This window comes from Silurus aristotelis (genome assembly GCF_946808225.1).
Source record: "Silurus aristotelis genome assembly, chromosome: 28".
NCBI lineage: Eukaryota > Metazoa > Chordata > Actinopteri > Siluriformes > Siluridae > Silurus > Silurus aristotelis.
In genome coordinates this window covers 15,817,203-15,845,080 of record NC_139601.1, presented here as the reverse complement: position 1 = coordinate 15,845,080, position 27,878 = coordinate 15,817,203, and the positions used below count along the sequence as shown (strand labels likewise).

At 39.0% G+C, this 27,878-nt stretch overlaps 4 protein-coding genes across 4 annotated transcripts; 2 read left to right on the top strand and 2 right to left on the bottom strand.

Moving 5' to 3' along the window:
• The first annotated feature begins 441 nt into the window (after positions 1-441).
• Positions 442-5,608, top strand: arf4a (ADP-ribosylation factor 4a). The gene is made up of 6 exons (XM_083534590.1): positions 442-865; positions 1,983-2,063; positions 2,558-2,667; positions 3,698-3,769; positions 4,172-4,297; positions 4,750-5,608. Exons 1-6 carry the CDS (start codon positions 799-801, stop codon positions 4,834-4,836), a joined length of 543 nt encoding a protein of 180 aa, XP_083390716.1. The 5' UTR covers positions 442-798; the 3' UTR covers positions 4,837-5,608.
• Positions 5,304-8,939, bottom strand: pde12 (phosphodiesterase 12). Its single transcript, XM_083534483.1, has 3 exons — positions 7,518-8,939; positions 6,460-6,538; positions 5,304-6,369 (listed from the first exon to the last, which is right to left on the bottom strand). Exons 1-3 carry the CDS (start codon positions 8,742-8,744, stop codon positions 5,930-5,932), a joined length of 1,746 nt encoding a protein of 581 aa, XP_083390609.1. The 5' UTR covers positions 8,745-8,939; the 3' UTR covers positions 5,304-5,929.
• Positions 8,940-10,678: 1,739 nt separating this feature from the next.
• On the bottom strand, positions 10,679-20,269 carry atp6ap1la (ATPase H+ transporting accessory protein 1 like a). Its single transcript, XM_083534561.1, has 7 exons — positions 20,044-20,269; positions 16,226-16,266; positions 15,935-16,017; positions 14,403-14,635; positions 13,378-13,428; positions 13,056-13,299; positions 10,679-12,364 (listed from the first exon to the last, which is right to left on the bottom strand). Exons 1-7 carry the CDS (start codon positions 20,133-20,135, stop codon positions 12,128-12,130), a joined length of 981 nt encoding a protein of 326 aa, XP_083390687.1. The 5' UTR covers positions 20,136-20,269; the 3' UTR covers positions 10,679-12,127.
• A 2,334-nt stretch (positions 20,270-22,603) lies between these two features.
• rps23 (ribosomal protein S23) lies at positions 22,604-24,952 on the top strand. Its single transcript, XM_083533686.1, has 4 exons — positions 22,604-22,702; positions 23,150-23,309; positions 24,533-24,653; positions 24,757-24,952. The coding sequence occupies exons 1-4, from the start codon at positions 22,699-22,701 to the stop codon at positions 24,901-24,903; spliced, it is 432 nt and encodes a 143-aa protein (XP_083389812.1). The 5' UTR covers positions 22,604-22,698; the 3' UTR covers positions 24,904-24,952.
• The last annotated feature ends 2,926 nt before the right edge of the window (positions 24,953-27,878 follow it).

Below are 27,878 nucleotides of genomic sequence, written 5' to 3'. Positions count from 1 at the left end.
ATGTAGTGTAGTGTAGAGTAATGTGAAGTAATGTAGAGTAATGTAGTGTATAGTAATGTAGTGTAGTGTAATGTAGTGTATAGTAATGTAGTGTAGTGTAATGTAGTGTAGTGTAGTGTAGTGTAGTGTAATGTAGTGTAGTGTAATGTAGTGTAATGTAGAGTAATGTAGTGTAGTGTAATGTAGTATAATGTAGTGTATTGTAATGTAGTGTAGTGTAATGTAGTGCCAGTGTAATGTAGTGTAGTGTAGAGTAATGTGAAGTAATGTAGAGTAATGTAGTGTAGTGTAGTGTAGTGTAATGTAGTGTAGTGTAGAGTAATGTAGTGTAGTGTAATGTAGTGTAGTGTAGAGTAATGTGAAGTAATGTAGAGTAATGTAGTGTATAGTAATGTAGTGTAGTGTAGAGTAATGTAGAGTAATGTACTGTATGTTGGAAATGCAGGGTTGTTCTCTGGGACTCCTCTGTGCGCGTACCCGCTCCGGTCTGTGTGATGTGGCAGGTGTGACGTCACACACAGGGGCCGCAGTTGAGCAGTGACGTGTTGAAGACGGTGCAGCAGCGTTTGGACAATACAGATCAAATTAATTTACCGATTAGTTTTTTTTTACTCGTTTCTCGCAGCCCGACAATCTGTGCAGGACACCGTGTGTGTGTGTGTTCTTGTGTACGTGTATGTATACGTGTGCGCGCTCTCACCGGACTCTCGCTAGCCTGTTAGCCGTTTACTGGAACCGTACGAAAAGGCAAAACTTGGGCTTTCTCTCCTTTTATTTTAAATTAGAAACCACAATACAATGGGGTTGACCATTTCCAGCGTTTTCTCGAGGCTTTTCGGCAAGAAACAAATGCGAATTCTCATGGGTGAGTCTCAAAACCAAGTTGGACTCGTGGTGTTGTGTTGGCAGGAGTTAGCCGTTTTAGCTAGCTAGCTAGTGGAGCAAGTTTCTTTCCTCTTGTTTTTCAGCTAGCTGTATACATTCAACTTTTAGCACAAGAACTCTCACTTTTTCATTATCAGTAAGGTTTCTTTGTGAATGATATGTTGCTGTTATTCTGGAAAAAAACAAAAAAAATGGTCGAAATCAGACCCTACTGTTGTACCTTAACACAATAGTGTACACTATACTTTTGCATTGTACACGAATACCTCATTTATTACTCTGTTTATCCATATATCCGTTCTTCCTTCCCTTTTTCTTTTCATTACCCCTTTAAACTTCCTTGTATATCCAATTTACTTTATTTCTGAAGAGAAAAACCCTTTAAAAAACCTCATTCACAACCTACCTACCTCACCCTTGTTCACTGTATAATCAAAAACTACATGGTTTTACATTTACAGGTTTAATATCATCATCCGAGGACGAATATTTAACTCTAACGCACGTCCCGGGCCACTGCATCTCTCTTTCATCACAGCAAATTATCCATAATTACATATTCCTAATGTATAACGCTTTTTATCCGGTTATAATTCTGCAAAACAGCTTTTCTTCATATACCAGCAGACTTCCATTCCAGCGTCGACGGATGTTTTTTCCAGTCGCCAGGCTCTTTTTGTATTGCAGACAAAGCACAAATGACTCTGTGTTGAAGCCTGGGACTGGAGACTCCTTCCCAAAGAGTTCAATAAATCCAGTTAACCGTAGAAGGACAGTTTGACGAAAGCACTGAACGACATCTGTTTCAAGCCAAAGTTTTAATACACTTTCTGCTTTCTGCTGAAAGTCTCCAATTCAGGAACCAAATGCTTAGCAGCTGTAATGTCTGAGAGTGTAGGGATAGAATCGCCTGATTTATTAGCGATGTAGAGAAAATCTAACGCCGATTATACGCCTTTGTTTGTTAAATAAAGCCACATCAGCGTACGAGGCACTGTGTAAGGTGTTGGTCAGGACCGAGAGCTTTAATATGAATGTAAGCTTTTAAATGTGATGATGTGGTATCTGATGTAAATATCCCCCATTTTTTCTTCCAGTTGGTCTCGATGCGGCTGGTAAAACGACGATCCTTTACAAACTCAAACTCGGAGAAATCGTCACGACGATTCCAACTATAGGTTTGTTTCAACGAGTCGCATACGAATATTTTGTAGCGTTTTAATGTGCGTACTTCAGCAATGGATGCATATACTAATATATAAATATGAACATATACACTTGGGAATTGATTGAGGCCCAAATGTCAGCTACAAGCACACTAATGTTTTTATTTTGTTCATGTTAAAAATAAACAAATGGGTGACAAATTAAAGGGAGGAAACCTGTGTCTCGTTTGTGCTTTGGGTTATATTTAGCCATAGTTTGGTGCTTGGTGTAGCATGCTCAGGTTGCTCAGGTGTGGTCTCTTCCACGATGGCTTCTCCCCATCTACTGTGTACAACATTGTTTTAGTAAGAAGTTCTAGAGAATCACTGCTGAGCAGCTGTAGCTGTGCACCTTTGGGTGGTTTTAAACCTCACCAAGACCTTCTTTTTATTATTATTTGTTACCAATCTTTGTTATGGTCTTTAAAAAAAAATAAAAATTCTAAATGTGTATCTCTCTTCTACAGGATTTAATGTTGAAACCGTGGAGTATAAGAACATTTGTTTCACTGTTTGGGATGTGGGTGGCCAGGATAAGATCAGACCTCTGTGGAGGCACTACTTCCAGAATACACAGGTAAACATTTCAGGCTAAAGCACTCACATTGTTCACACTGCGGCTTTGCCCGTCTGAAATATGGTCTGATCTGATCGTTCGTTCATGAAGATCTGTTCATTGGTCGCTCGGCTTGTTAAGTTGTTAGAAAAAAAAAAGGGGGGTCAGAAAGCGAAGGATTTTTCTGGTTGTTCCAACCAGACATGATAGAAAATTCAGGTGTCTCTATTGTACACTGTTTATTTTGGACTTAATGCAATGATTCACAGATCTATGATTCTCTGTCACATGCGGAAGTGCATAAGAGAATCGATCGAATACAAACCCTAATGCAACATTCAGTCTTTGATACTAAGATATGGATACATGTTAACAATAATTTGATTTTTAAAAAAATACTTTATTGATTCTATAAAGTTGCTCACAGTAAAATCATTTCTACAACTTTTAGGATAGCTTGTCTGCAATTTATTTAAATCTTTTACTTTACATTGCACAAAAAAGGTAAACCATGTAAAGCATGGCTAAATGGTATGTTCAGCTGAGAACTTAAAACTCTTGATTATTGGCCAGGGATATTTGATAAATAGAGATAATGTGTGGAAAAACAGGGATTTTCCAAGTATTTCAGAAATCTCAAAAACACTGGTTACTAATTAAATGACTTGATGATAATACAAATAATACGCTGAAAGCACTCTGTTGAAATAGAGTATTTAATTTCTCCTTTAGTATATACTATATTTGATTGAATTCCTTTAGCCAGTATCGCTTTTTCAATGCATACTGGAGTTCAACTGGAACTGAACTATGGCCATGTCTCTGAGACGGCCTCAGATCGATTAGTTTGGTCTGCACTAGAGCATGAATGCGCAAAGTGAACTAAGCAGAAAAATGCATCTGGGTTCAACAGGCTAAACACTGCATTTGTGAAAACATCTCACAAACTGTATTGTTACACCACATGATCCTATTATCTTAAACCAGCACTTGTGTTGTTACTGATTGAAGCAAGTTCTTTTATTCACATCTTCGTATGCCTTTCTTTCAGGGACTCATCTTTGTGGTAGACAGCAACGATCGTGAGCGAGCACAGGAAGCTGCCGAAGAACTGCAGAAGATGGTTAGTGAGACACGCCCAAACATTACAATATTCAAATTCCTTTTGTTTAGGAACGCAGCACTCTTCATACCAGTGTTGGAGTGTAAACCTTCTGGAAGGATCAGTTGATAAAATAAATAGCAAAATATTGTGCTTTTTATATATATAATATATATATATATATATAAAATCACAAATACTTTTTTTTTTTTTTTTACTCTGCAGCTATATATGACACATACATACAAAAACTCATTTGACTTCGCAAATGTTCTGCACAACAATATCATGTTATTTGTTTCTAAAAACATTAGATATACTGGGATGTTATACAAATTCCTTCATATGTTTGTAAGGATTTTTGTTTTTGTCCCCCAACATTTTCTGACTTGTAACTCATATTCTAACTTGTGTCTGGAATAGCTCCAAGAAGATGAGCTCAGAGATGCAGTATTGCTGGTGTTTGCAAACAAACAAGACTTGCCCAATGCCATGGCTATCAGTGAGCTGACGGACAAACTCGGCCTGCAAACTCTCCGAAGCAGAACTGTAAGTATAGACAGGCAATCTTCTTAGCTATCCGCCCTCTTCCTCATACATGACCTCATGTGCTCACAGTTGGTTTGCATTATTGGAACTGAAGCCTGTAATCCCGCAACAGAAGGGCAACTGTTTTTATTTAATACCTCGGTTTTAAAGATCCGGATCAGGCGTATCGATGTACTTTTTGTCAATGTTTAGCTACACAAAATCCAAAGTAATGGCACCAAAAATACATGTTTTAATTAGTTGATTAGTGATTATGTGTTGAGTATACACTGACCAGGCATAACATTATGAGCAGTGAAATAAATAACACAGAATATCTCTCTATCCTGGCAGGTGTTAGTAATGTGATGATGTGTTAGAAGCAGGAAAAACAACACTTATGTACGTTATTAATTTGTGAATAAACTGATCATGATGATTGATTTTCTGTTGTTGTTTTTCTGCTCCATCAGTGGTACGTTCAGGCAACCTGCGCCACTCAAGGAACAGGTTTGTATGAAGGACTGGACTGGCTTTCTGAGCAGCTGAGCAAACGTTAAGCTGCATTGATCAGCTCATGTGAAGGGGTGTTTTAACAAAGGACATGATCACACAACTTGCAAACAATGGATATACTCACTTATCTATATATATATATTAGCTCATGGCTATTAAATTTGAAACTGAGGCACATTTATCTTCTTTTTTTTTTTTTTTTTTTTGCTGAATTGGGTTGACTGACTTCTTTTATTTTCAGCATTTCAATAAGGCGTGTGTACTCTGTTTTAGTTCGGTTAGACGTGTTTAAGGTGAATTTTAATACGAATTAAGTGATGGGAATTAGAAGCTGTCCTTCAACTTGTATTTTGTCAAACATGGGAACATATTTATATTTATACAATCATGTCTGCTCTCATTCCATTTTTATGTATCTAAATTTGCATGCTATTAATTACGGTTTTAGACCAAATGATGTAACACCACTATGTGTATCTCTGTAACAGTGGTTAGGGTGGGGTGTTTAAGATTTGTTTTTGTATGAAAATTTTCACCTGATTTATTTGGCCTTAATGCAGCATACTAATTACGACGCCTAACCGGACCACCTCGCTCTATAACCAGCCTTTAACTGCATTTACAACCGCCTTAAAATACGCTTGTTTCCTGCTTTGTGACTCTTTCATTTTCATATAACGTTCAACTAAGTCGCAGAAGAAGACCAAATGAGATATCACCAGATTTATTTGTATATATACACATGTTGAAAGAATCAGTCCTTTTTTTCCCCACCCATGGCTCATTATTAATTCCTATTAAAGCTTGAAATAAAAATTGACAAGCTTCGAAGCTTTGTTTTAGGATGGAAAAACATTTGCAAATGGAGAAAGTGAAGTTAAATCATACTTTTAATTATTACATTTTATCAACATGGCATTTATTATTTTCATAATACAGTCAGAATTCTCTGAGGAACAAAAAAAGACCTCGCAGCCGATTTATATTTTTTCGTACATTTTATAATTGTTAAATATCTCCACTATAATCCCATCAGACAAACAGACTGATGAAGACGTTACTTTAACCTCAGCTGGAAAAGTTTAAAACCCAATTTATACGTACTTGACACACGAAAACCGAGGTTGCATCTCAGCCTTATTTCCATGTGAGGTCACAGATTAAAGCGATATGGTCAGACGGGTGAGACACACTAGGTAGGGCCTTGTACGTAGTGACCTCCTGGTGACTGGGTAGAGGAATTACCTGTTCTACCTGGAAAGCTTGCGGCTCTGTGAAAATGTAGTCCAGACAACCACTAAAGCCTCCAACATAGTTGGTGTAGTCCGGTTCTCCACAAGCACTAGTCAACTGAAACGGGCTGTGAAGCTCCATTTGAAGAAGCTCCTCAGGTCCGTTAGATGCCCAGTCACTGTGCTGCGGCGATATCGAACCCTGACTGAGCAGCTGGTAGAGTCCTGACGATGGCGTACTGTTGAAATCGCCGCAGAACATCAGCGCGCTCGCGTGTTCTTTAGTGATTACTTTCTTCAGGTGATTCAGGGCCACAGCCATCTGAATTAATCTGACATTTGCTCCTTGGGACAGAAAAGGAAATCATTTCTTTAAGGTATGCACTCATATTTGAAGTTGAGCAGAAATTCTAATCCAACGTTATGGATTCCTACCTTTAGGGTGCCAATAGAGATGCGTGTTTCCAACACACAATATCTTTGATGGATCACTTGTGGACTGGAATACAGTTAACTGGTCAAAAAGGGGAAAAAATAAGGTTTTGAAGCAACAATGAAGTGTGTTTTTAGATCGAGATACTATCTAAAACCAAAAATCACTTTTCGCATCATCGTTATTAATTAGAAAAATCAGAACCATCTAATGAAAACTTACTGTGGTGTTGAATAAATGGATGGTCTTTCAAGGTGTTATAAAAAAGATTATAGGTGTGGAAAATATTCTGGGTTGCCAGGTTAACCTACTCTATAAGTAACTAACCCAATTATAACTGTACAAGGACCAGATTATGTGTGGGTGACAGTAACACTGACATGGAACCAGTAGCTGTACAATTGCACACTCTTCCATGCAGTGTTTGTATATTGTTAACTGTGATCTATCCTTCATCAGTGTAAAGTTGCTGACTCAGCACTGCTGTTGTCTGGACAGTTCTAGGTGGTTTGCCATTCCTTAACCCAGGAGTGACTGTTTTTAAGAAGCCACTATTTCTGCTGCTCCTGACACACGTATACTAGAACACTCCTTCTGAGACTTGTGCAGCACTTAAAAAGGGTCCCTGTTGAACAGATGTTCAAATGTTTTCCCTCCCAGATCAGTGAAAGCTCCAACAAGCAGAAACTGATTTGTAGATCTAAAACATATCCTAGAAACATTGGTGTGAGCCTGGAAAGCACTAGGAGATAAGGCACACCTAGGGGCTGTTTCGAGATCTCATTAAATCTAAGAATATGATTTAAGACGGTGGGAGGAAACCAGAGAACCCAGAGGAAACCCATCAAGGTGGAATATGTGAAATTCCATACAAACACAATCTCATTTAGACTGTTGTCTGAGAAGCTTGACCTGTTTTACATTCTGTGCTCCTTGAAGAAAGATTTGCGTTAAAGAAAGACCTGACCTACTTATTTTTTTTTTGCTAATCAGATATGCACCAAACCTGGCAGTTTTGTGAAGAACAAGCCCACCAGTAAAGCTTAGGACCTTGTAATACCTGCAGTGTTGTACTTCTCTGTAGCACCTTCTCTTTTAGAACCAGGTTGGTGGACAGTTTCTCCAGGAGCACGTTATGGAGCGTGTCTGTTTTCAAGGCCTCACTCAGCATGATGTCTTGTCTGGAAAGCAGCCTATATTTTGATCTCCTGTAAAACGTAGCCAGTCCTTCGTGCTGCCTTTCTTTCACCTTGAACACCCCGTCCATCCCGAAGGCATCAAGTGCAGGCACGAGGCTGTCACTGAAAACTCCTTTGTCCACCTCCTGGAGACAGATGATGTCTGCATTGTAGCCTGAAAGCTCCTTCTTGATAAGGTTTTGCCTGTAGTCGAGTTCTAGTGCATATGGAGCGCAGTATGGGTACAGGACTGTCCTGGAAAACTCGGTTTGACTGTAGATATCTGCTAAGATGTTGTAGGTTACAACCCTGGTCGTGGACTCATCGGTGACCTTGCAGGTGTAGAGGTGTCTGTTGTCAAAAGTGCAATCTCCTGGACCAGCCTCCACTGTGCTTGAGGTTACCAGCTCTACCGCAGGGCCTAACCTTGACTCGTTTCCCGGCATGCATTTCAGCTTTAGTTTCAACCCCACATCCATGTTGGACGGAGTGAAGACTCGGTCGCTTCCTGATTCCACCCAGGAGTCCTCTTCTCCACGTGTGTGCGCATCAGGAGAGCTTTCCTTGTACCATTTGAACGTACAAAACCTCAAATCCCCAAATTCAATCTCCAGCTTAGGGCACACGGGGAACCCTGCGAGAACCGACCCAGGCAGCTGTGCGGTGGTGAAGGTCGGAGGATTTCGTTCTACTTTGTATCTGGCGTCTCCGACCTGCAGGACGGCGCCGTCCTTCCACGCGTCACAATTCGGCGCGTCTTCAGCTACAAGATCGCCGTCGAAGTAAAGCTGCACCAGGGGCTCAGCCACGTCCGTAGCCGGGCTCTCGTTTTTATTCTTCTTCGACCTCTTTCCCTTGTTCTGCGCCTTGATGACACCGTTAGATATCCTGGCTAACACTTTACCCAAATCCTCCGTCTGCTCCCTCAGCATGTGCCTGTAACTACCGGCCACGGTGAATGAAATGGTCAGCTTGGGCTCCGAGGGCACACAGCGCACAACTGCGCGCTCCATCCTGCTGCACAAATGTCTCAATAAAACCCGATCGTATGCTAATAATCTCCAAACATACCGAGAATACAGTTTGGACGCTATAATGCGACTCAACATGTGGATGTGTAAACATGAAAGAACTATGTGCTCGATCTCAAACACCTCTAGTTATCCCCGAGAAAGTAAACAGGGTCCAGAAGACACATTTCACACTGGGCTTTAGATGGACTGAAAACGCGACTAGTCATCTCTGTACAAGCATGACGGCCGCGTCGCATGAGATTGGCGTCATCACGTCGTGCGTCAGTCTGTACCTTTTTTTTTTTAGCTACTTGAACCGTACCGGAAACACTGTGTATTAAATGCGGCTACATCACCAAAACATGTTTAATTTTATTAAAATAATCACTAGTAAAGATCGTGTAGTGTCAAACAGTACATTATTATTAATATCCAAAACTGTCGTAAATTGTTTCGACGTCTTTCAGACACGAAGTAGACGCATTTGCGCACATGGGCAGCACAAATAGTGTTTCCGGTTTGAGATTGTAAAAATTAGCATTTATTAGTTAGTTAGATAGTTAGTATTAGTTTATTAGGAATTAAATTTATCCAACCAAAAAGGTTAAACTACCAAAAAAATCTTTTTTAATTTCTTCTAAAATCTTTACTTAAGTCGCTATACCGTTACTCTGCCGTTAGGTGGCGCACTACCATCACAATATGATAGCTAGATAAACGATCGATCGATCTGGCAGCTCCATCCTCAGCATTTTTCTACCTATATACCACATGACCAAACCATCTCAATCTCGCTTCTCTCCCCTTGTCTCCAAAACATCCTACATGCTAATAAACATGTTTCTAATCCTGTCCATTGTCATCACTTCCAATAAAAATCTCAACATTTTCAGCTCTGCTACTTCCAGCTCCACCTCCTGTCCTTTAGTCAACGCCACTGTTTTTAACCCATACAACATCGCAGGTCTCACCACAGTCCTATAAACTTTCCCATACCCTTCTATCACAAATCACTCCTGCCACTCTTCTTTTCTCCCTGCAACCACACCACTCCACTGTCCTCCCTCTCATTCACACACATGTACAAGATGTGTGTAAAGGACAATATATGTATAGAAATATGACACATTAAAAATATTAGATATGTCCATTGTTTGTACAAGAGTACAAAAATTACACACTGTGCACATATACACAGATACATATGAGATAATCTAGGGTATGATAAGAATGTACAGGTTTGGAGTTGACCTGCATAATGATTCATGGAAGGAAAATTAGTAGAACATCAGTGAGCAATCAGTGTCCTAACAGCGTAGAGTTCATGGTTGTTGGTTTAAATTTGGCCCCGAAACTGCTGGTTCTGGTACGAATGTTCCTGTATCTCCTTCTGGATGTAAGGAAGTTAAATAGTTTGTGACTGAGATGTGAGGAGTCCCTGATAATGCTGTGTGTGAAGGTATTCAGTGGCAGGTAGTTTGTTACCAGTGATGTCTTTCCACCAGACTTTGCAGGGCTTTCAGTTAACACACCGTGGAGCTGCCGTTCTGCGTTATGATGAAGTTGGACACAGAAATTAGTCAAACCTTTGTGCACACCTGACAGTCACACTCATGTCTTAATTTCTCGTAAATCTGGAAGGGGGTGTTATACAAACACTTATAGGTATGAATAGTCTGGCGTCTGCATACTTTTGGGTATAGTGTATGTCTCATAAAATGACAATAAATCTGCACATTGATTATTCATTCTTTAGTAAGCTCTTTATCCTGGTGAGAAAACTATCATGTCCAACTGTCTATTGCAGAGCAACACATATTCAGACATCCATTCATTCCTAGCAACAATTTCAAAATGCCAGTCCACATACTGGCATGGTTTGGACTGCCCAAGGGGGTTCATATTTACTGATGAACTTGCTAAAATGAATTCTGGCAAAATGGATGTCAACAGTCACATCTGTTTATCTACACTATGGTAGGTGGACCTAATAAGAAGACAAAGCTGAATAAAGACACCGAGGCGTGACGTGAACGAGCTGCTGGTTTTATTGAACTCAACAGAAGTGGTGGGGACAATAAATACTCCACATCAATACACAATAGCCCATTTTATATATGTGTAAATGCAAAAAAATGGACAGGCTCTATCCCCTCATTTATTATATAATGACTATCGGCGGTATTGTCTACATTTATACGATTGTGGTACTGAAATGTTTCGAGCCACATGCTGTATGTTACAACTTGAAGTTGCTTCCATTGTGCTTCAATGGTTGTAGATAAAATGCAAGTAGCTTATAAGAGGTTTCGATCCGTCTCACTGTCCAAGGCTCAGCTTGAATGCATTCACTTAAAAAGACTTCATTTCTTTTTTTAAAAATAAGTTACAAAACCCGGATTAAACATACAAATTGCACACAAAAAGAAGCAAGAAACACAATTATTTTTAAACACATCGCCCAGAAAGAGTGCCAGTAAACAAATATTACATCGTCCTCTAAACCTTTAAGGGATTTCATCACACTTGGGTTGTTACATACTGCATAGGAACGGTTACTCTGCGTACGTCAGTCGGATACAGGACCAGGGAAAACGTTTGGACAAACCTAATCATGGAAGGTCATTTCTTTCGCATTTTGGAATAACAGTCGATTTATCGAGCATATAAATGAATACAATTATGCAATAAACTAGAAACATATTCCAGAGCGATCAAAGTAGTCCTGATAAGATTTTCATACTCGTAGCTTCCTAAGAAACCACCCAAAGGCTGCTTTTTGCAAATCCAAAGTAAATTTAAATAAGCATCACTATGCGACCTTGAGCCTTTAGAAGGCGAATATTGAATCTGAGGAATAAAATACATTCAAATCCGTTGTGTCCCGACATCTGACTGGTCCTGTAAAGACAGTACATTTCATATTTATTCATTTTATATTTTTGTTTAAAGAGACTGAAAATGCTTAATTACCGAGATCAAAGTTCTAAGTATAGCACTTATATATTATTAAAGTCTAATACATTTTTGTACTCACAATGATTTATACACTGCGTGTAAATGAAGTGTAATAAAGCATCCTTACAGTATATTATTAATCCAGAGTCTCACCAGGAGGTTATATGCTTATGGGAAACAGAGGATATAAATTCAAAAGGACACTGTGCTAATTTGAACGAAATCAGAAATCTGAGGTCCTTCAGATCCTGATTTCTTGCGATTTGTCTCAAGAAAAAAAAAAAAATCGATATATCTGATCGTAGATACAAATCGGGGAATCTCCAATTGGAATCCTACAGGAATCCGCTCTTTCTGTTCTACCACAATATTACGAGTGTAGTAGCACAGTCAGAAGCGAAAGAGAAACCGCTCGATGTCTCCAAACCTGCTCCGGCACGTTCGCTCGTACAGGCTTGAGAGCTCAGAGTCGCTGAACAGTCCGTCTCTGTGCTTGGAGATGGCTGAGGGATTCTGAAGGTCTACAGGTTGTTCTTGTCAGTGTTCTCGGCTTCTGTGCTTCTGGGGAAGTAGACGGTGGTCTTGTGCTCTTCGTAGCGGTCGATGTGCTTAAGGTGGACTACCATGTGCAGGGCATAGGCGAGGACAAGCAGCAGTATCAGCGACGTGATGAGACCCATGAGGATGGCCGGAGTGAAGAAGGTGGCGCAGTCGGTTGCTGAGGAGAACTTGTTCGAGTGGACGTTGAACGCTTGAATCTGGCGGTAAGGTAGGTGTGTGAGATGATATGACGATATCATTATTTTGTGAAAATAACATTACGAAATGATTGTGGGGGAAATCAATAAATGGCAATAAAATCAAAACAAAAATGTATGATTGCATGAGAAAATGTTTAATTTCTATATATTATGGGCTGTTTTGGGGTATATTTGTATATTTGGGTATATACACGTCCCAATTTCCCCAAAAGATGTAGAACTGTCCATTCAGGAAGACATTTAATGCTATATGAGTTGATATCAAAAAGTTTCGAGACTTGCTCTGTTTCTAAGAAAGTGCTTTATTAATCTACGTTTACACGCTATAACCTTCAAAAGAGTCCCCTTGCACAGCGTTCCTGATTCTTCTGGAATATGCCCTCGAAGTCTTCTTTTCGGAAGCGTGTCAGGCACCTTGTTGTCAAAACAGCAACCTTTGAGCTGGATCTTCATCTTCGGGCTAGGTATAGCAGAATAGCTCCAGTTGCGCAGCTCCAGATGTACACAGGACGATGTCTTTTGGCACACTGACTTAAGAAGGTTGCTGCCCCAGTGACCGCAGCCTTGTGCCGCCATCTGTTGGCGTGTTACAAAACTAGTCTCGAAACCTTTCGATACCACCTCGTATTATGAGTTTAGTCCTTGTGTCTTTGTGTTCACTCCCATTAACCTTCCCTTCAGCGCTCACCTGGAAGTCGGTGAAGGTGATGTGCCAGTGCGCTGCGTTGTCCGTGACAGAGCTCGGTACCAGCAGCGTGTCGTATTTCTGCAGGCTGCTAACGTGCTGGCAGTGGTACGAGTTGGTAGAGGGTGCGTACACGTCTGTGGCGTTAAACGTGGCCTCGTGCGTCCAGTTGTAGTGGATGTGGACGCTGTCCAGAGTAAACCAGTTTTGTCCCGCCGATTCGTAGAACGTGTTGGACATCTGCAGTCTGTGGAAAGCAGGACAACAAGGTGAGCTCTGGTTTATTTCGCATGGAGGAGGTTTAAATAATTAGATCAGTACTGACCTGATGGCAAGTCCTCGGATCTCCTCCACGTCTCCAAATCGTATGTTGAGTCTTGTGAGTAATACAAAAAAGCAGTTGTGTTTCTGCACTCGAAATATGGACAATATAGACAAAAAGTTTTGGGACATCTGACTTTTTTTAGACATTGACTTTCTCAAAATCCTTAGTTCATCTCTCAAAAGCATGTATTCATCTCAATGAACAAATCATTGCCATCAGAATGGCAAATAATAAATGTCTGTTTTTTTTCCCTAATTGTTGATCCTTTTTCAGAAATTGTAGTTCTGTGTTCTGCTCTGTTGCCAATTGAAGGTTCACGAGATGGTTGATGGTTCTTGTGATTGATTTGATTCCGTACACTCGCCTTTATAGGTGAAATTCAAGATTCATCAATTCAAGTCACATTTACAAAAAAAAATTGTTGAATAGAATTATAAGCTTCACAGATTCCGACAACCGGTTTAACAATTTTGCATTCGATGGCTTATGATGCCGAGATGTTTTGGGAGGTTAAGGCTATAAAACGAATGTAATATATTTTGATCAACATGAACATAAACAACTGATAATGTACTAAACAGCAGACAATTTCTACACAATCCATTAAATGAATGTACCAGAGCATTTGCAATTTGATAAAAATCAACGAGAAATCGCTTGTATGATGTGCACGAGAGACTAAATGATGTGGAGGTTGAACAAGTAGTTTTGAGAATTAAATTTTTGATCAGGAAAAAAAAACCAAAAAAAAAAAAACTGCTCCAAAGCAACTGAGAAAACCTGTAACACCCACAAATCTATTGGAACATCTTCCCAGAAGAGTGGAGGATATTATAGCAGCAAACGGGGTGTAGTTCAGTGTTAATTTCCCATCGATTTCCTTTAAAAAATAAAAATTATGTCTAAACCCAGGAAATGAGATGTATTGCCTGTACAATGGTCTTGTTTTTGTGGTATTTTCTCAGTAATATTTATTATTTCTGTACAATTTCTGTACAATGAATCGTGTCTCATTTGTAACTTACATGGCCTTGTCCTTGCTGCAGAAGGAGCCTCTGGTGTCCACTATTGCGTCAGGGCCAAACACTCTCTGTGTGAGGTCCACTAGTGTGTGATTTCTGTACCTGATGGCCAGTTTCCGAGCTCTAAACAAGATGCATGTTTTCCCGTTGTAAACTACGTTCAGAGGCGAATAGGGCATGATTCCTCCATACTGCAGCAACTTTCTCCTGCTGAGCTGAGGCCTCCAGTCATGTGGCTGGAACAGAGCAGGAGATTCAAAAGCATGTAGATTACGTCCAATGTATTTTACTCAACCCGAAACACGTACTCTTAAACAACAGATTTTTGAGAAGGAGAAGCTACGAAGGAAATAATGAAAATTCAATAGCAGAAAAAGCTTTTCGGTCTCAAGTTTCAAGATCTCAAGTTTTAGGATTTTATGGGTCACAACTATAGTTATATACAGAACTTGCAGTGAAATGTAATCCTGATCGGCTGCTCTGAAAATTGATCAAATCTAATAGATAAAGTGGTAGTTATATTATATTTAAATGTGCAAATGGAAAGTACAAACTGTATAGAAGGTAAGCATCTGCCTTATCCGATTTTATTTATTTGTTCAGAACTTACTATACACAGATCAGGCGTAACATCATGACCACCTGCCTAATATAGTGTTGGTCCTCTTTTGCTGCCAAAACAGTTGTCGAGCTAAAGGAGTTCGGACCACACGTGCCAGCCTTCGCTCCCCACGTGCATCAATGAGCCTCGGCCTCCCATGACCCTGTCGCCGGTTCACCACTGTTCCTTCCTTGGACCACTTTTGATAGACACTGACCACTGCAGACCAGGAACATCCCACAAGAGTTTTGGAGATGCTCTGACTCAGTCGTCTAGACATCACAATTTGTCAGACTCGCTAAAATCCTTACTCTTGCCCATTTTTCCAGCTTCTAACACATCAACTTTGAGGACAAAATGTTTACTTGCTGCCTCATAACATCCCACCCACTAACAGGTGCCATGATGAAGAAAGAGTGTTATTCATTTCACCGCTCAGAATGTTATGCCTGGTCGTGTAAACGTCACTGTGTGGATGAAAACTGAAATGATAAGGTGGATGTTGGACAACACGAATACAATTTTCCATTATGTACCATAAAATAAAGAGGCAGGGTTTAAAAATCAAACGCAGGATCCAGGTCTCTGTGTTAAAAAAACTAATTATAGCGTCGGAGGTTCTCCAAATGACAGTGTGATAGTAATTACATTAGATTATGAGTCTTAAAGATCTAATTTGAAGCGAGGTAAGTCTTTAATTACAAAATAATAACTACATTATTGCTAATCACATCTTCAGATTGGGATTTTCTTTTTCAAGAACATAATATTCATCGCTTTTTGAGTCCAGACAAACCCAGATACGAGTGAAAACCTGCTCTCTGTAATCCGTCTTCCTGAGCCACAGCGCAGCCCGTGTGGAATTGGATTGATCTGGCATGGAGGAAAAGCTCAAGGTCACACAGATGTGTTGGCAGACGAGGCCACACCTCACCTGCAATGGCAGTCTCATCTCATCTGCTGTGAACAACGAGCCGTGATCATATGAGACTCTTCGTCTCTCACGACCGAATCCATCTGAGGGAAAAAACAAAAAAAAATTTTTTTTTTTAGGCTAGAAATTTGTTGTAAAAAGAAGAAGGTTGTTCAGTAGGCTACTGCATAATACAAGCAATAACATGGTGATTTTCAGGTATTTATATGTTATGCAATAACATGCTAATAAAAGCAAAGTGGTGTGAAAGGGAAAAAAATAGACTAAATCCCAGCATTCAGAATGACTCACTTTCTCTGATATGGCTGTCTTGTGGTGCTGCTTCGTCCGAACTGTGGAAAATACAATAGATTACAGACGTGAGTTTGAGGTCTAAAATATAATATTTTCCATATACAGTACATCTATTTAATCCACTTTAATGCAGTCTCATGAGGTTTTTCCCTTTGCTCTCCCATTTTTTCTCATTAGTAACACCAGTATCTGATTAAACAGCCTAATCTCTGCTCTCTGCTCAGATGAGTTTAGCCCAGAGACTCTGGAGAATCTGATTAAGAGGGTGGCGGTATGAGGACATAGGCAGTGTTAAGGCTTGACCTCCTGTCCCGAGAGCATCAAATATCAGCAAGCGATGTCAGAAAAGCAGCTTGTGAGGATGAGAGCAGTAGCTGAGCTGCTCGCTTAATGCAAATGTAGTGCATGTGTCAGCTTAATACGGTGAGAATTTCACTCCGATCGCAGGGTCATAGACATGTCTGGGTATATGATACAACATCATATTGAACATTGTTACCAAAGAATTGTTAATAATTATAGAACTCTATGATCTCAATCTTAGTTTGGTGAGAAAGACTATAGGAACTTCATCATTTGATTTGGATTCATGGTGCTACAACAGACAGACAGACAGACAGACAGACAGACAGACAGACAGACAGACAGACAGACAGACAGACAGACAGACAGACAGACAGACAGACAGACAGACAGATAGATAGATAGATAGATCTGACCAATTGTCAATAGTAACTTTAAATAACACAAATAACTTGTGGCAGCCAAGAGCTTGAATCTGTGACTACTGGAACTAGACTGGAAAATGTCTGCTGGACTGATGAATCTTGTGTATGGTTAGAATTTGAAATCAGAAAATGCTGTCTGGTATCAATATAACGTTTCCTTTACACTTTGACTTGTGCATCTCTTTATGAATACAAACAGGAGAAAAAAAGCAGCCAATGAGTAATACACTGTAGTACACTGTACTACCTCCATCTTATAAGTATGTGTATATTTACAAAGCGATCTCTATTTTGAGTCATTACGCCTCCAGGAAGTTTTGCATGTCATGCACTTAGCACATTACAGCCACCTTCACAAATTCCAGGTGCTGTTTAAGACTGTGATGTAAAGGTCAGTGAGCAGTGAGGTGAGAAGCCCTGCCCCCTCTGAGTTACTGCATTCAGCAGATGTTATGGAACTATATTTAGCCCAGCAGTGAGTAATCATTTATCCAGACCTGTGAGACGTCCAAACAGCAGCACGAGCCAAAACAGCAACAATAAACCCCGCTAAAAATACACCACCCAGATAAAACAGGGTTTCTCAATCAATTGGAATGCTGAGGGTGGTGGCGATAAAACAGGACTAGACACCAAGTGTGTCATTTTCTCTGATTCAGCGACAGCTTAAAGGATCTACCTGCGTCACAGCACCTGCACATGTGGGTCAATCGGCTGGCGACGGTGCAGTTATATAACGGAAAAGATACACCTCTGCGGGACAGATTTACTTCTAGTTCAGAGATTCTTCTGCTTGGATAAATTATGTTTTCTCAGGACTTTTGGATCAATTGAGCTATTTTAGAGATCATAAGCTTGATGATGTCATTAGGTCCATGTTTTTCTACGTCCTTGACTTGCCCTTGCTGGTTTTCATGAGGAGAAACTTGGACACTCATGTCCAGTTTGACAGCTCATATATGAGGACAACAGCTGTATTTTCTATATTCAGAAACGTTTATCTGGCCAGACTATAAAAAAGATCACATTAACATCAGCAAAGGTCCCCCAGGACCGAGGTGCTGGACACAAGTTAACACAAGATAACACAAAACTGATTAGGACACTACGTAAAGTCCAGATGAGAAACAACACTACACAGTGAGACCGTGAAAACTGTGACATTGCGGCCCCAACCAGTATCTATCTTCTTCTTCTTCATCTTTCGGCTGCTCCCATTAGGGGGCGCCACAGCATATCATCCGTCTCTATACCACCCTGTCATCTACATCTGCCTCTTTCACACCAACTACCTGCATGTCTTCCCTCACCACATCCATAAACCTCCTCCTTGGTCTTCCTCTTTCCTGGTGGTTCCATCCTCAGCATTCTCCTACTGATATACCCCATGTCCCTCCTCTCCAAACCATCTCAATCTCACCTCCCTCACCATGTCTCCAAAATGTCCTACATGTGCTGTCCCTCTAATAAACTCATTTGAAATCCTGTCCATCGTCATCACTCCCAACAAACATCTCAACATCTTCCCCAACCAGTATCTACATTAAGGCGCTTTTTCCCTGTTGAGCCTTTTTTCAACTCATTGGGAGTTTTGTCTTTAATTGGGTTTTTATAGTATAATTTTTGTATTATATATTTTTTTTCACTGAATGTGCAAGAGCTTTACACCACAGTGTTTTACATGAGTCTGTGGAGTCATGGATTACCTACATTTTTGATACTTCAGGAGGAATTTTTATTTTGGTTTGACGAAAATATCGACACAAAACTATATGAAAAATGAGGGTTTAACATAATTATGGGTTGATAAGCTTTCTACATTTTTTTTATGAAGCCTTTCCCACAGAGACAAATAAAGTACCTGTATGGTGCATGAAAAAAATGTCAATTCGAAGCATCACCTCAACACCTTCACCCAATAAAATATCTATATGAACTGTGAGAGCGCTTAGTGCTCGGCGTTGTAAACTCATTTACAACCTCATGGCGGTTCATGGGGGTCGCCTGGAAATGATGCAATATGTTGCAACCTGTATATAGAAAATTGAGGCTAAATGGGCCAGTAAAAAAAAACAAAGAGGTGCAGAGCTGCCTACTGATGCAAAGCCACAGAAATAACTAAATACCCATACAGAGATTCACAAGTCTTCACAAACATGTCTGAACCCAATCAAAATATTGATCAATCAACTGAGACAACTGCGTCACGAATTAAACAAATAAGCAATTATTCCATGCACCATCTGGTGACAACATTCTGCCATCTTGTTGAAACATCTGAAGTAGCTATTGTACGGATGTTTTATTATTACACAAAATAAAGTTTGCCAACCCGGTGTGTGAATTTCCTTTGTTAATTAATCCTGACTGATGCTGTAAATCAGCTCCTGACTGCTGTCCTCCTATGATAGAGATGATCAATCGTTCCTCCAAACTTACATGCACTTGATACATCAAACCGAGCATCTCTCATTTTTCTGCATTCGTTTACATTTCTGGAACATGCTGGAATGTTAATAAACCTGCTTCCTAAATGTTTGTCGCCTTACAAGTTCCTCTGGCGTGAAGGTGCGTTCAAGACGATGCAGAAACACAGTCTCATCAGCACCACTGCACTGAAGGCATCCTCTGCTCATCCTCGTCATCCTCCACATTTCCTTCGCCACACTCTTACGCAGAAATCTGCCTATTGCAATATATTTACAACCTATCGTAACAACCTTGCTGATCTATAAGGCTTTATTTCAAGGGAGGGAGAGATATAGATTTTTTTTTTTCTCGCCTGGTAAACTGACGCCTTCTCTCGATGGATTTTCTCTCGCCTTTCACTGACAGTTCAATTTCAATGCAGATACACCACACACATCTTTCTACAGCAGACAAAAGGAGCATCCTGCACCCAGTTCACCTTCTTTTCATCCTTATAATGCATTCTTTTATATAATGCATGCATTCATATATATTTCATAACTGATATTGGTTTCTAATTGTATTATTGTTGTTATTATTATTATTATTATTATTATTTATTATTATTTATTATTTATGCACAGGTAAATTGCAGGTTAAAAACAAAATTCCTCCTACCTCCCCTCGAACAAAGCAGGCACTTGTTCGTAAGAAGAAGATATCTGCAGGAAAATAATTGAAACCAAACCCAAAGACATCGGTGCTGCCATGGAGAAAGGGGTTCTGAACCGTTTTCCGCACAAGAACACTGCTGCTTCATAATCTGCCCCGATAACAGACCGAACCCTCACTGTGATTGGCGTGAGCTGCAGCCAATCAACGCGCCGTGGAGCACAAACGCGCGTTCAGACCACGCCCCTTCTCTGAGCATTGCACATGTTTCTCCTCCACTAGTATGATGTGTAACCTGTAACCTCCTATCCCATAATACTAGAATGGAAAAATGAATTGTTAAGGCCAAAAGTATGTGGACACCCATTCTCATTCCACATTTATTCTCTCTTCACATCTATAAAACCCTGCTGTGCTGTGCTCCAGATGTTAGAGCGTGGCTGCAATAATGCATATTGGGGGTGTAACGGTACACAAAATGTATTGTTCGGTACGTACCTCGGTTTTTATGTTACGGTTCGGTTCAATTTCGGTACAGTTTGGGGAAAGAAATGCAAAACATAAAACTGCTTGTCGTTTTTATTACCGCAGTTTAATACGATTAACTTTTTTTTTTTTTAACATAAACAGTTTACATTTTTAAAAACAATAAAAAATTAAATGCCTGCTTGTTTTATTTTTGTATGAAAAAATTAAATATATAACAATAAAATAGAATAAATCAAATCAATGCAATGCACTTTTTGTTATATTGCTTAAAATCAAGTAATCGGTTAAATTGGCATACATTTATTAAATAAATTTAATAAATAGAAACATTACAATAATGTATCTGTAATACAGATGTGTGTATATGTAAACCCTGGCAAACTGTGTCTTCAGGGAGATCACTATAGAAACAATGTTCTATACAATGCTGTGATCCGGTCATGGATGTGAAGATCAGGCGGCAATACAAGGTCCTTACCCCTTAACTGTAAGATGAGCTGGATTTGGGTGTTTGCCAAATGCTGCAAATGTATGAAGTATGTAAATTGCAAGCTATACTGATGTGATGGGCATGTCCTTCTACTTTTGGGTGTATAGTGAATACAATTACATATCTTTATTTATAAATATACAAAAAAAATTTATTTATGTCAAACTAAATGTAATACTCAGTCAGTGCCTGACCTGTTGCAATTTTATGGCTGAATAGGCACATATCCCCAAAATCTAATACAAGGCCTCTACAGAAGTATGGAGGCTGTTTTAGCCACAAAGCTCTCCCATGATTTTTAAATAGTGTTCCCAGTGGCCACATACTGTAGACCAGCACATACAATCATGAATATGCAATCAAAAACTGGAATATGATCCCACAGGACCATTAAACTGAACCTCTAAAATGTGACACTTGTCCCAACTTGAACTGTCAGGTTCCTGAGATATGCAGATTGGGTTTGGCCGTGTCCTCAATAGTTACACTGTTTGGTCACTTTGATGTGAGTTAAAGTGCAGACCAAAGACTTAAGGCTGTAAAAGAAAGGATGTCTTCATTCAGAAAGTCCATCACTTTTCCTAATGGAGATAGTGAAAAGATCAGAATCAGCATTAATGTGAATTTTTAGGAGATTTTAAGAAATTATTAAAACGTATAGGTTTATTGTGTATATATAGTCTTCTGATTATATATATATATATATATATATATATATATATATATATATATATATATATATATATATATATATATATATATATATATATATATATATAAATATCAAGGCTGTAAAAATTAACGTGTTAATGCATTTTAAGGGCACTAGTTTTATTAAGGCTCAATTAATCCAGCATGCATTTCTGTTCAAACATTCAATGCAACACATTTATTTTCACCACATCCTTGCTTCACTTATATATATATATATATATATATGTGTTGCATTGAATGTTTGAACAGAAATGCATGCTGGATTAATTGAGCCTTAATAAAACTAGTGCCCTTAAAATGCATTAACACGTTAATTTTTACAGCCTTGATATTTATATATATATATATATATATATATATATATATATATATATATATATATATATATATATATATATATGCACACTGGATTTATTGCAAATTTAGTGATTATATATATATATATATATATATATATATATATATATATATATATATATATATATATATGTGTGTGTGTGTGTGTGTGTGTGTGTGTGTGTGTGTGTGTGTGTGTAAACCTAAAAATTTGTAATAAAAAAAAAAAAAATCACAAAAATTTGTTTTACTGATTACCAAGTCTCAAATCAAGCACTAAAAACTACCATGATGCGCACATCCGGCAATTAAAACAGTCCCTGTGGAAACATAAGCTTGCATAAAGCATCAATATTTGTCTGTGTCCATGTTGATTAGAGTATCAAAAACAGGAAAAAGTTTAATTCAAGGTACATTTAGAACAGACTAAAATGTGCGATTACGTTGTGCGATTAATTGCGATTTATAAAGATATAACGTGCACGGTAATTTGTTTTTACAGAATAAATATATTTATGTATCTTCATATATAAACAGGCATTTGAGTGGGCACCTATAAACCCAGCACAGGAAACAACTTCGCAAAGCATTCTGGGATCTCTCTTTCCTCCCCGGACTTCCATCCTGCCGACATGGGTATGCGCCGTGGCCCATATAAACTCGGTTTAAATGCGTGTTATATGACAAATATACATTAAAAGACTACTTAATATACCACGATTAAATATTTAAATACTCGAGCACGCGGATGAATCGTGTGTTTGTAGCGAGTTTGTGTGGGGTTTTTTTTTTTATATCGTTCATTTCCCGACAACGTGGAGGAGCCGCGACGCCATATTGTAACACGGCCGTTAATCTCACGAGGCTGATAGAATCATAATAATTATATATATAATACATCAACACAGTTATGACGCCAAATCAAGGATTATAATGTGCGCATTAGAGAAGCAGAACAGGGGATTCTGTTTATACGGGTTGTCTAGACTGCACGCGCGTTATGACGGGACTGTGTTTTGGGATGAGACGGATTTTCTTTCTCCAGCCGGTTTTTATGTTTAATCTGAACTTGTGTTTTTGTAGGTAAGTGCCGTGGATTGCGTACCGCCAGAAAGCTGCGGGATCACCGTCGTGAGCAGAAGTGGCACGACAAGCAGTATAAGAAGGCCCACCTGGGCACTGCTCTGAAGGCTAACCCCTTTGGAGGAGCTTCACACGCCAAAGGAATCGTCCTGGAGAAAGTGTAAGTGCATCTACAAAGCATCTTCATACACAGGCATAGAGGTGAGATTTTTTTTTTGCTGGAGAAAACAAGCGTCAACACATCATTATTGTGTGTCAAACCTATAACTGGAAGATGGTGTCCATTTCTCTGTAGTAGTCCCTTTCTTTTTTTCTCTGTTCTCCATCAGCAATCATTAGGCATTGATTAAACAGGGTAAAAAATGTGTGTGGGAGTTTCTAATTCTTAAACCCAACAGGCAAATTTGCAAGCAAAATCCTGCATCACTTCTACTTACCAAGTCCTTCAGAAATATGACACAAAATGTATTAAAGTATAAATAAGGATATTATAAGTAGGTTGTGGCCCACTGGTTAAAGCATTGGATCGGAGGGTTGCAAGTTCAGATCTCTGCACTACCACTCAGCACCCCTAACCCTCACCAGCTCGTTTGTAAGATGAATAAGGGCATCTGTCAAATGCTGTAAATGTAATATTTTATAATCAGATCTGTGTTGATCATCTAGTGTGGAGAACTTAATGCTCTAGTAAATCATCATTGCTTTGTATCTATGTTTGACACGCACCCATATCCAGAGCGACTTGCAGTTATTTATTTATTAAGCAGGTGGCATGGGAGCCCTGCAGTTTACTATTGCTGGGATTTGAACTTGCATCCTTCTGACCAACGACCTAACCACGTCTATATAAGCTTTACAGATGTTTTTCTCCATGCAGTTGAACAAGGGTTTGAGTGATTATTGGACATGCCGTACTGAATATACAAAATTCCAAGCGCTACATTTCAATCTCATGGTATTGAAAATTATAACCATCTGTGCTGTAAGCTTCATAGTGACGTCATTTAATTACATTGAATTATTTTATTTTTATATGTTGATAAACAATCAGTTTCAGATCACTATTTAAGGATAAATTGCTGAGATATATCCTGTTTAAATGTTCATGTTAACTGCCATGAAAAGACCTGATGCATTGAAGGACATTTTAGGATCTTTACAGTATCCATCGCTTCTTTTCAGAAGATACACGTACCAGATAATGCTGAAGATGTCGCTGCTTTTTCAGAAATCTCATGCTTATTTGTATTATAAGAATTTTTTCACATCTTCTAGTTAATGGGATTTCTTGATTGCACTGAAATCTGTTACTTAATTGCGCTGTTTAAATGTGTCTAATTTTGAACATTGCCTTCATGAATCACTTCCTGTTTTTCCTCACAGTGGTGTTGAAGCCAAGCAGCCCAACTCTGCTATTAGGAAGTGTGTCAGGGTCCAGCTGATCAAGAACGGCAAGAAGATCACTGCTTTCGTCCCCAACGACGGCTGTCTGAACTTCATTGAGGTGCGTTTAGACTTTCTGGCGGCTGAGTTAATGTAGAATTTGTTCACTTCAGTCAACATTAGATCGTACTGCTTTGAGATAAATGGCTGTTTTGCTTTCACAGGAAAACGACGAGGTTCTGGTGGCAGGATTCGGTCGTAAGGGACACGCCGTCGGTGATATCCCTGGAGTCCGTTTCAAGGTGGTGAAGGTGGCCAACGTTTCTCTCCTGGCCCTCTACAAAGGCAAGAAGGAGAGACCTAGGTCATAAATGCATAATGCCCAGAACACAATAAATCAATGTTTTTCGATTACACAAACTGTGTGGCTTGTTTTTTTTTACAATACAAGTTTTTCATAAAGTATCATATTACCACATCTTCCGCCACTAATCCTGACAGAAAATTCTGTTCAGATCATCTTAGATGTTGAATCAAACCTCTGTAAATGACTGAACTGCTGTTAGTAGGTACTTGTTAGATAATGGGTTGTCTCTAAAGTCTTAAATCTGCTAAGATCGTGGTAAATGTAGGGTTTTTATTTATGTAACGTCTGATACATTGAGACATAGGATTCTGTAGTAGAAGTTTGGGATTAGTTTCTATTTGACAGCGATTGCTGGACCAGTAGTCAGTAAAATAATAATTGTAATAAAATACAACAAATGAATACCTGAGCTTTTGCTTTTTGTATTAACATCCAAACGGCCTTGTATTTCCTGTATGTGCTTTTATGAACGAAGGCAAACACGTGTTTGTTTTTAGGTATATGAGCAAATCTGAATCACCAAATTAATATTTTTATTCTTATATATTGTCCATGGACAATCTGGTGGGACTTTCACTACAAACACACTACAGCGCTTTTAAAAATGATTTGCCACGTTCCTGATTAATTATTTTGCACATTTGTTACACTTGAATAATGTGGATGATAAAGCAAAGTTATATATTACACAAAGATAACCAGAGTAAATGCAAGGAGGAAAAAAGCTGTCCAAATCTGCCTGTCTCTATGGGGGGGGGGGGGGGGGGGGGGAGTAATTGCACTAGAAAGGCAGTAATTCCAGTACAATCAAATCTGAATAGAATTTTTAGAAAGTTTAAAATTAAATTAATTGGGATTGTAAGCAATATGATTATTATTATTATTACTGGACATGAGTGAAGCCATGGTGAGTAAATGCGACGCCCGTATCTCTGAGTGAATGTTGGATGTTGATCGGCTGCCCTCTTGGTCGTGTGAAATCAACTGACCGCAAAAATCCCTGCTGTGCTTCATTATAGAGACCAGACGGTCCTGAACTAACTTAGAGAGCAGGGCCAGAATGCAACAGCTTCGGCAATAGATATATATTTCAGCCATGTGGCACTGAGAACAAATGACTTTTCTTTAGCATGTTTATTTATTGCTTAAGGATTTCTTGGGAAATTATTGTTGAATCTGTTTGATGATATAGAAATGTGTATATTTAAGAAATCTTTTTTATTCTATGAACAGGTTATATTGTGTGGTAGATTTTAAATGGATTATGCATCATGACGATCATGAGATGTTAAATTTTTACGCCTTTGTGTTTTTGCTTTTGAGTCCCACATTTCCAGGGGCAGCTGCAGTTTCTGGAACATTACCCATCGAAGGCACATGGGTGTGAAAAGCCAACCGTGTGCTCAGTTGCCTTAAACACCATCGGCACTTGTGATTTTCCAACTGACTACCAATGTTTTCCCATATGGGCTTTATTTATTATTAAAACAGTTTCTCAGGTTTGCCAAGGCCCAATATAAAGACAGGTTAATCTAATTACATACACTCTTTGACACCTGACCATCAAACCCATATGGGGCACGACTGCTGCTATAATAATATCCACTCTTCTGGAAAGGTTTTTACACTAGATTTTGGAGCATGGCTGTTGGGATTTTATGTTTATTTCGCCACAAGAGAATTAGTGTGATCAGGTGCGGTTGTCAGGTGAGGAGGTCTGTTGTGCAGTCAGTGTTCCAGTTTCTCACAAAGGAGTTGAGTTCAGAATTTGGTGTAGGTCACTCAAGTTCTTTGATTTGAAATTTGGAAAGCCATGTCATCATGAACAGCTTATTCAGTCGTGTGCTTTCCAATAGTCCTAAAAAGAATCTTGTATGGGTGTAATGGCCAGGTGTCCACAAACTTTTGGCTATATATTGAATGTCTTTTGTCCTACCAACAATGGTAACCCACTTGTTTTTACTACCCAAACATTTTACTACCCAAATTCCCAAAAATCTGGGAAAATTTGATCATGATCCAATTCATTGCATTCTGCATTTTTATATAGATTTTTCCGAGCTTTTCGGAATTGGGGTTGTATTCCAGGTCATTTGATGTTTTATTTTACAGACCATTATTGGGCCTTGTACACAGCACAGCTGATTTATTGATGTTCCCAAGGCTCACAGAACTGACAATAATGACCAAACAGTGAACAAGTCCTTTTTAATCATGCTATGCACTAAAATTTCCAATAATGCATCTATTTCAGACATATACCTTAAATATAAAGAAATTTAGAGTGCCATTGCCAACCTGGATTCCCCCCCCCCCCCAACTCTCTCCACTCCAAATTGAATAACTTATCCTATTTTTCATCATTTGTAGATTCAATTTAAAAGACTTTCACCCATCACCCATTAATATGAAACGAAAGCGGTATATCTTTACTCAATATTTGTGTAACTAAAACGAAAAGCAGTTAATATGCAGATATTCTCCATATATGCAAATGATCAAAAAGCTTTCATTGGTTTTCCCACACTGAATAAAAACCAAATTTCCTCTGTAAGTAAATAGAATATGGTTATACAATCTTGGTACTTATCCTTCTTACATATTTTCCCTTGCATCCTTTCCTTTTCTGCAAAGCTGCCTTGTTTAATATCGCTCTCAGCAGGTCACTATGCTGTTTCCTCAGCCCCTCACAGCAGTCATGCTCGAGCAATCACACACACTGCACTCAGTCTGCTCTGGAGGAGAGAAGAGGAGAGGAGTATGTGATGTGAATAACAGAGTGAGAGATTTTTACCTCAGCAACTTAATGACTGGAAAGATTGCGTTAGAAAAACAAATAAGTGACAATTAATAAGGGACTGGTGTATTTTTTTTGTTGGTTTTTTAAGGTCAGTGTACTCACTTTTGTTGCCAGTTATTGAGACAATAATGGCTGTATGTTGAGTTATTTTCAGAGGACAGTAAATCTGTACTGCTGCA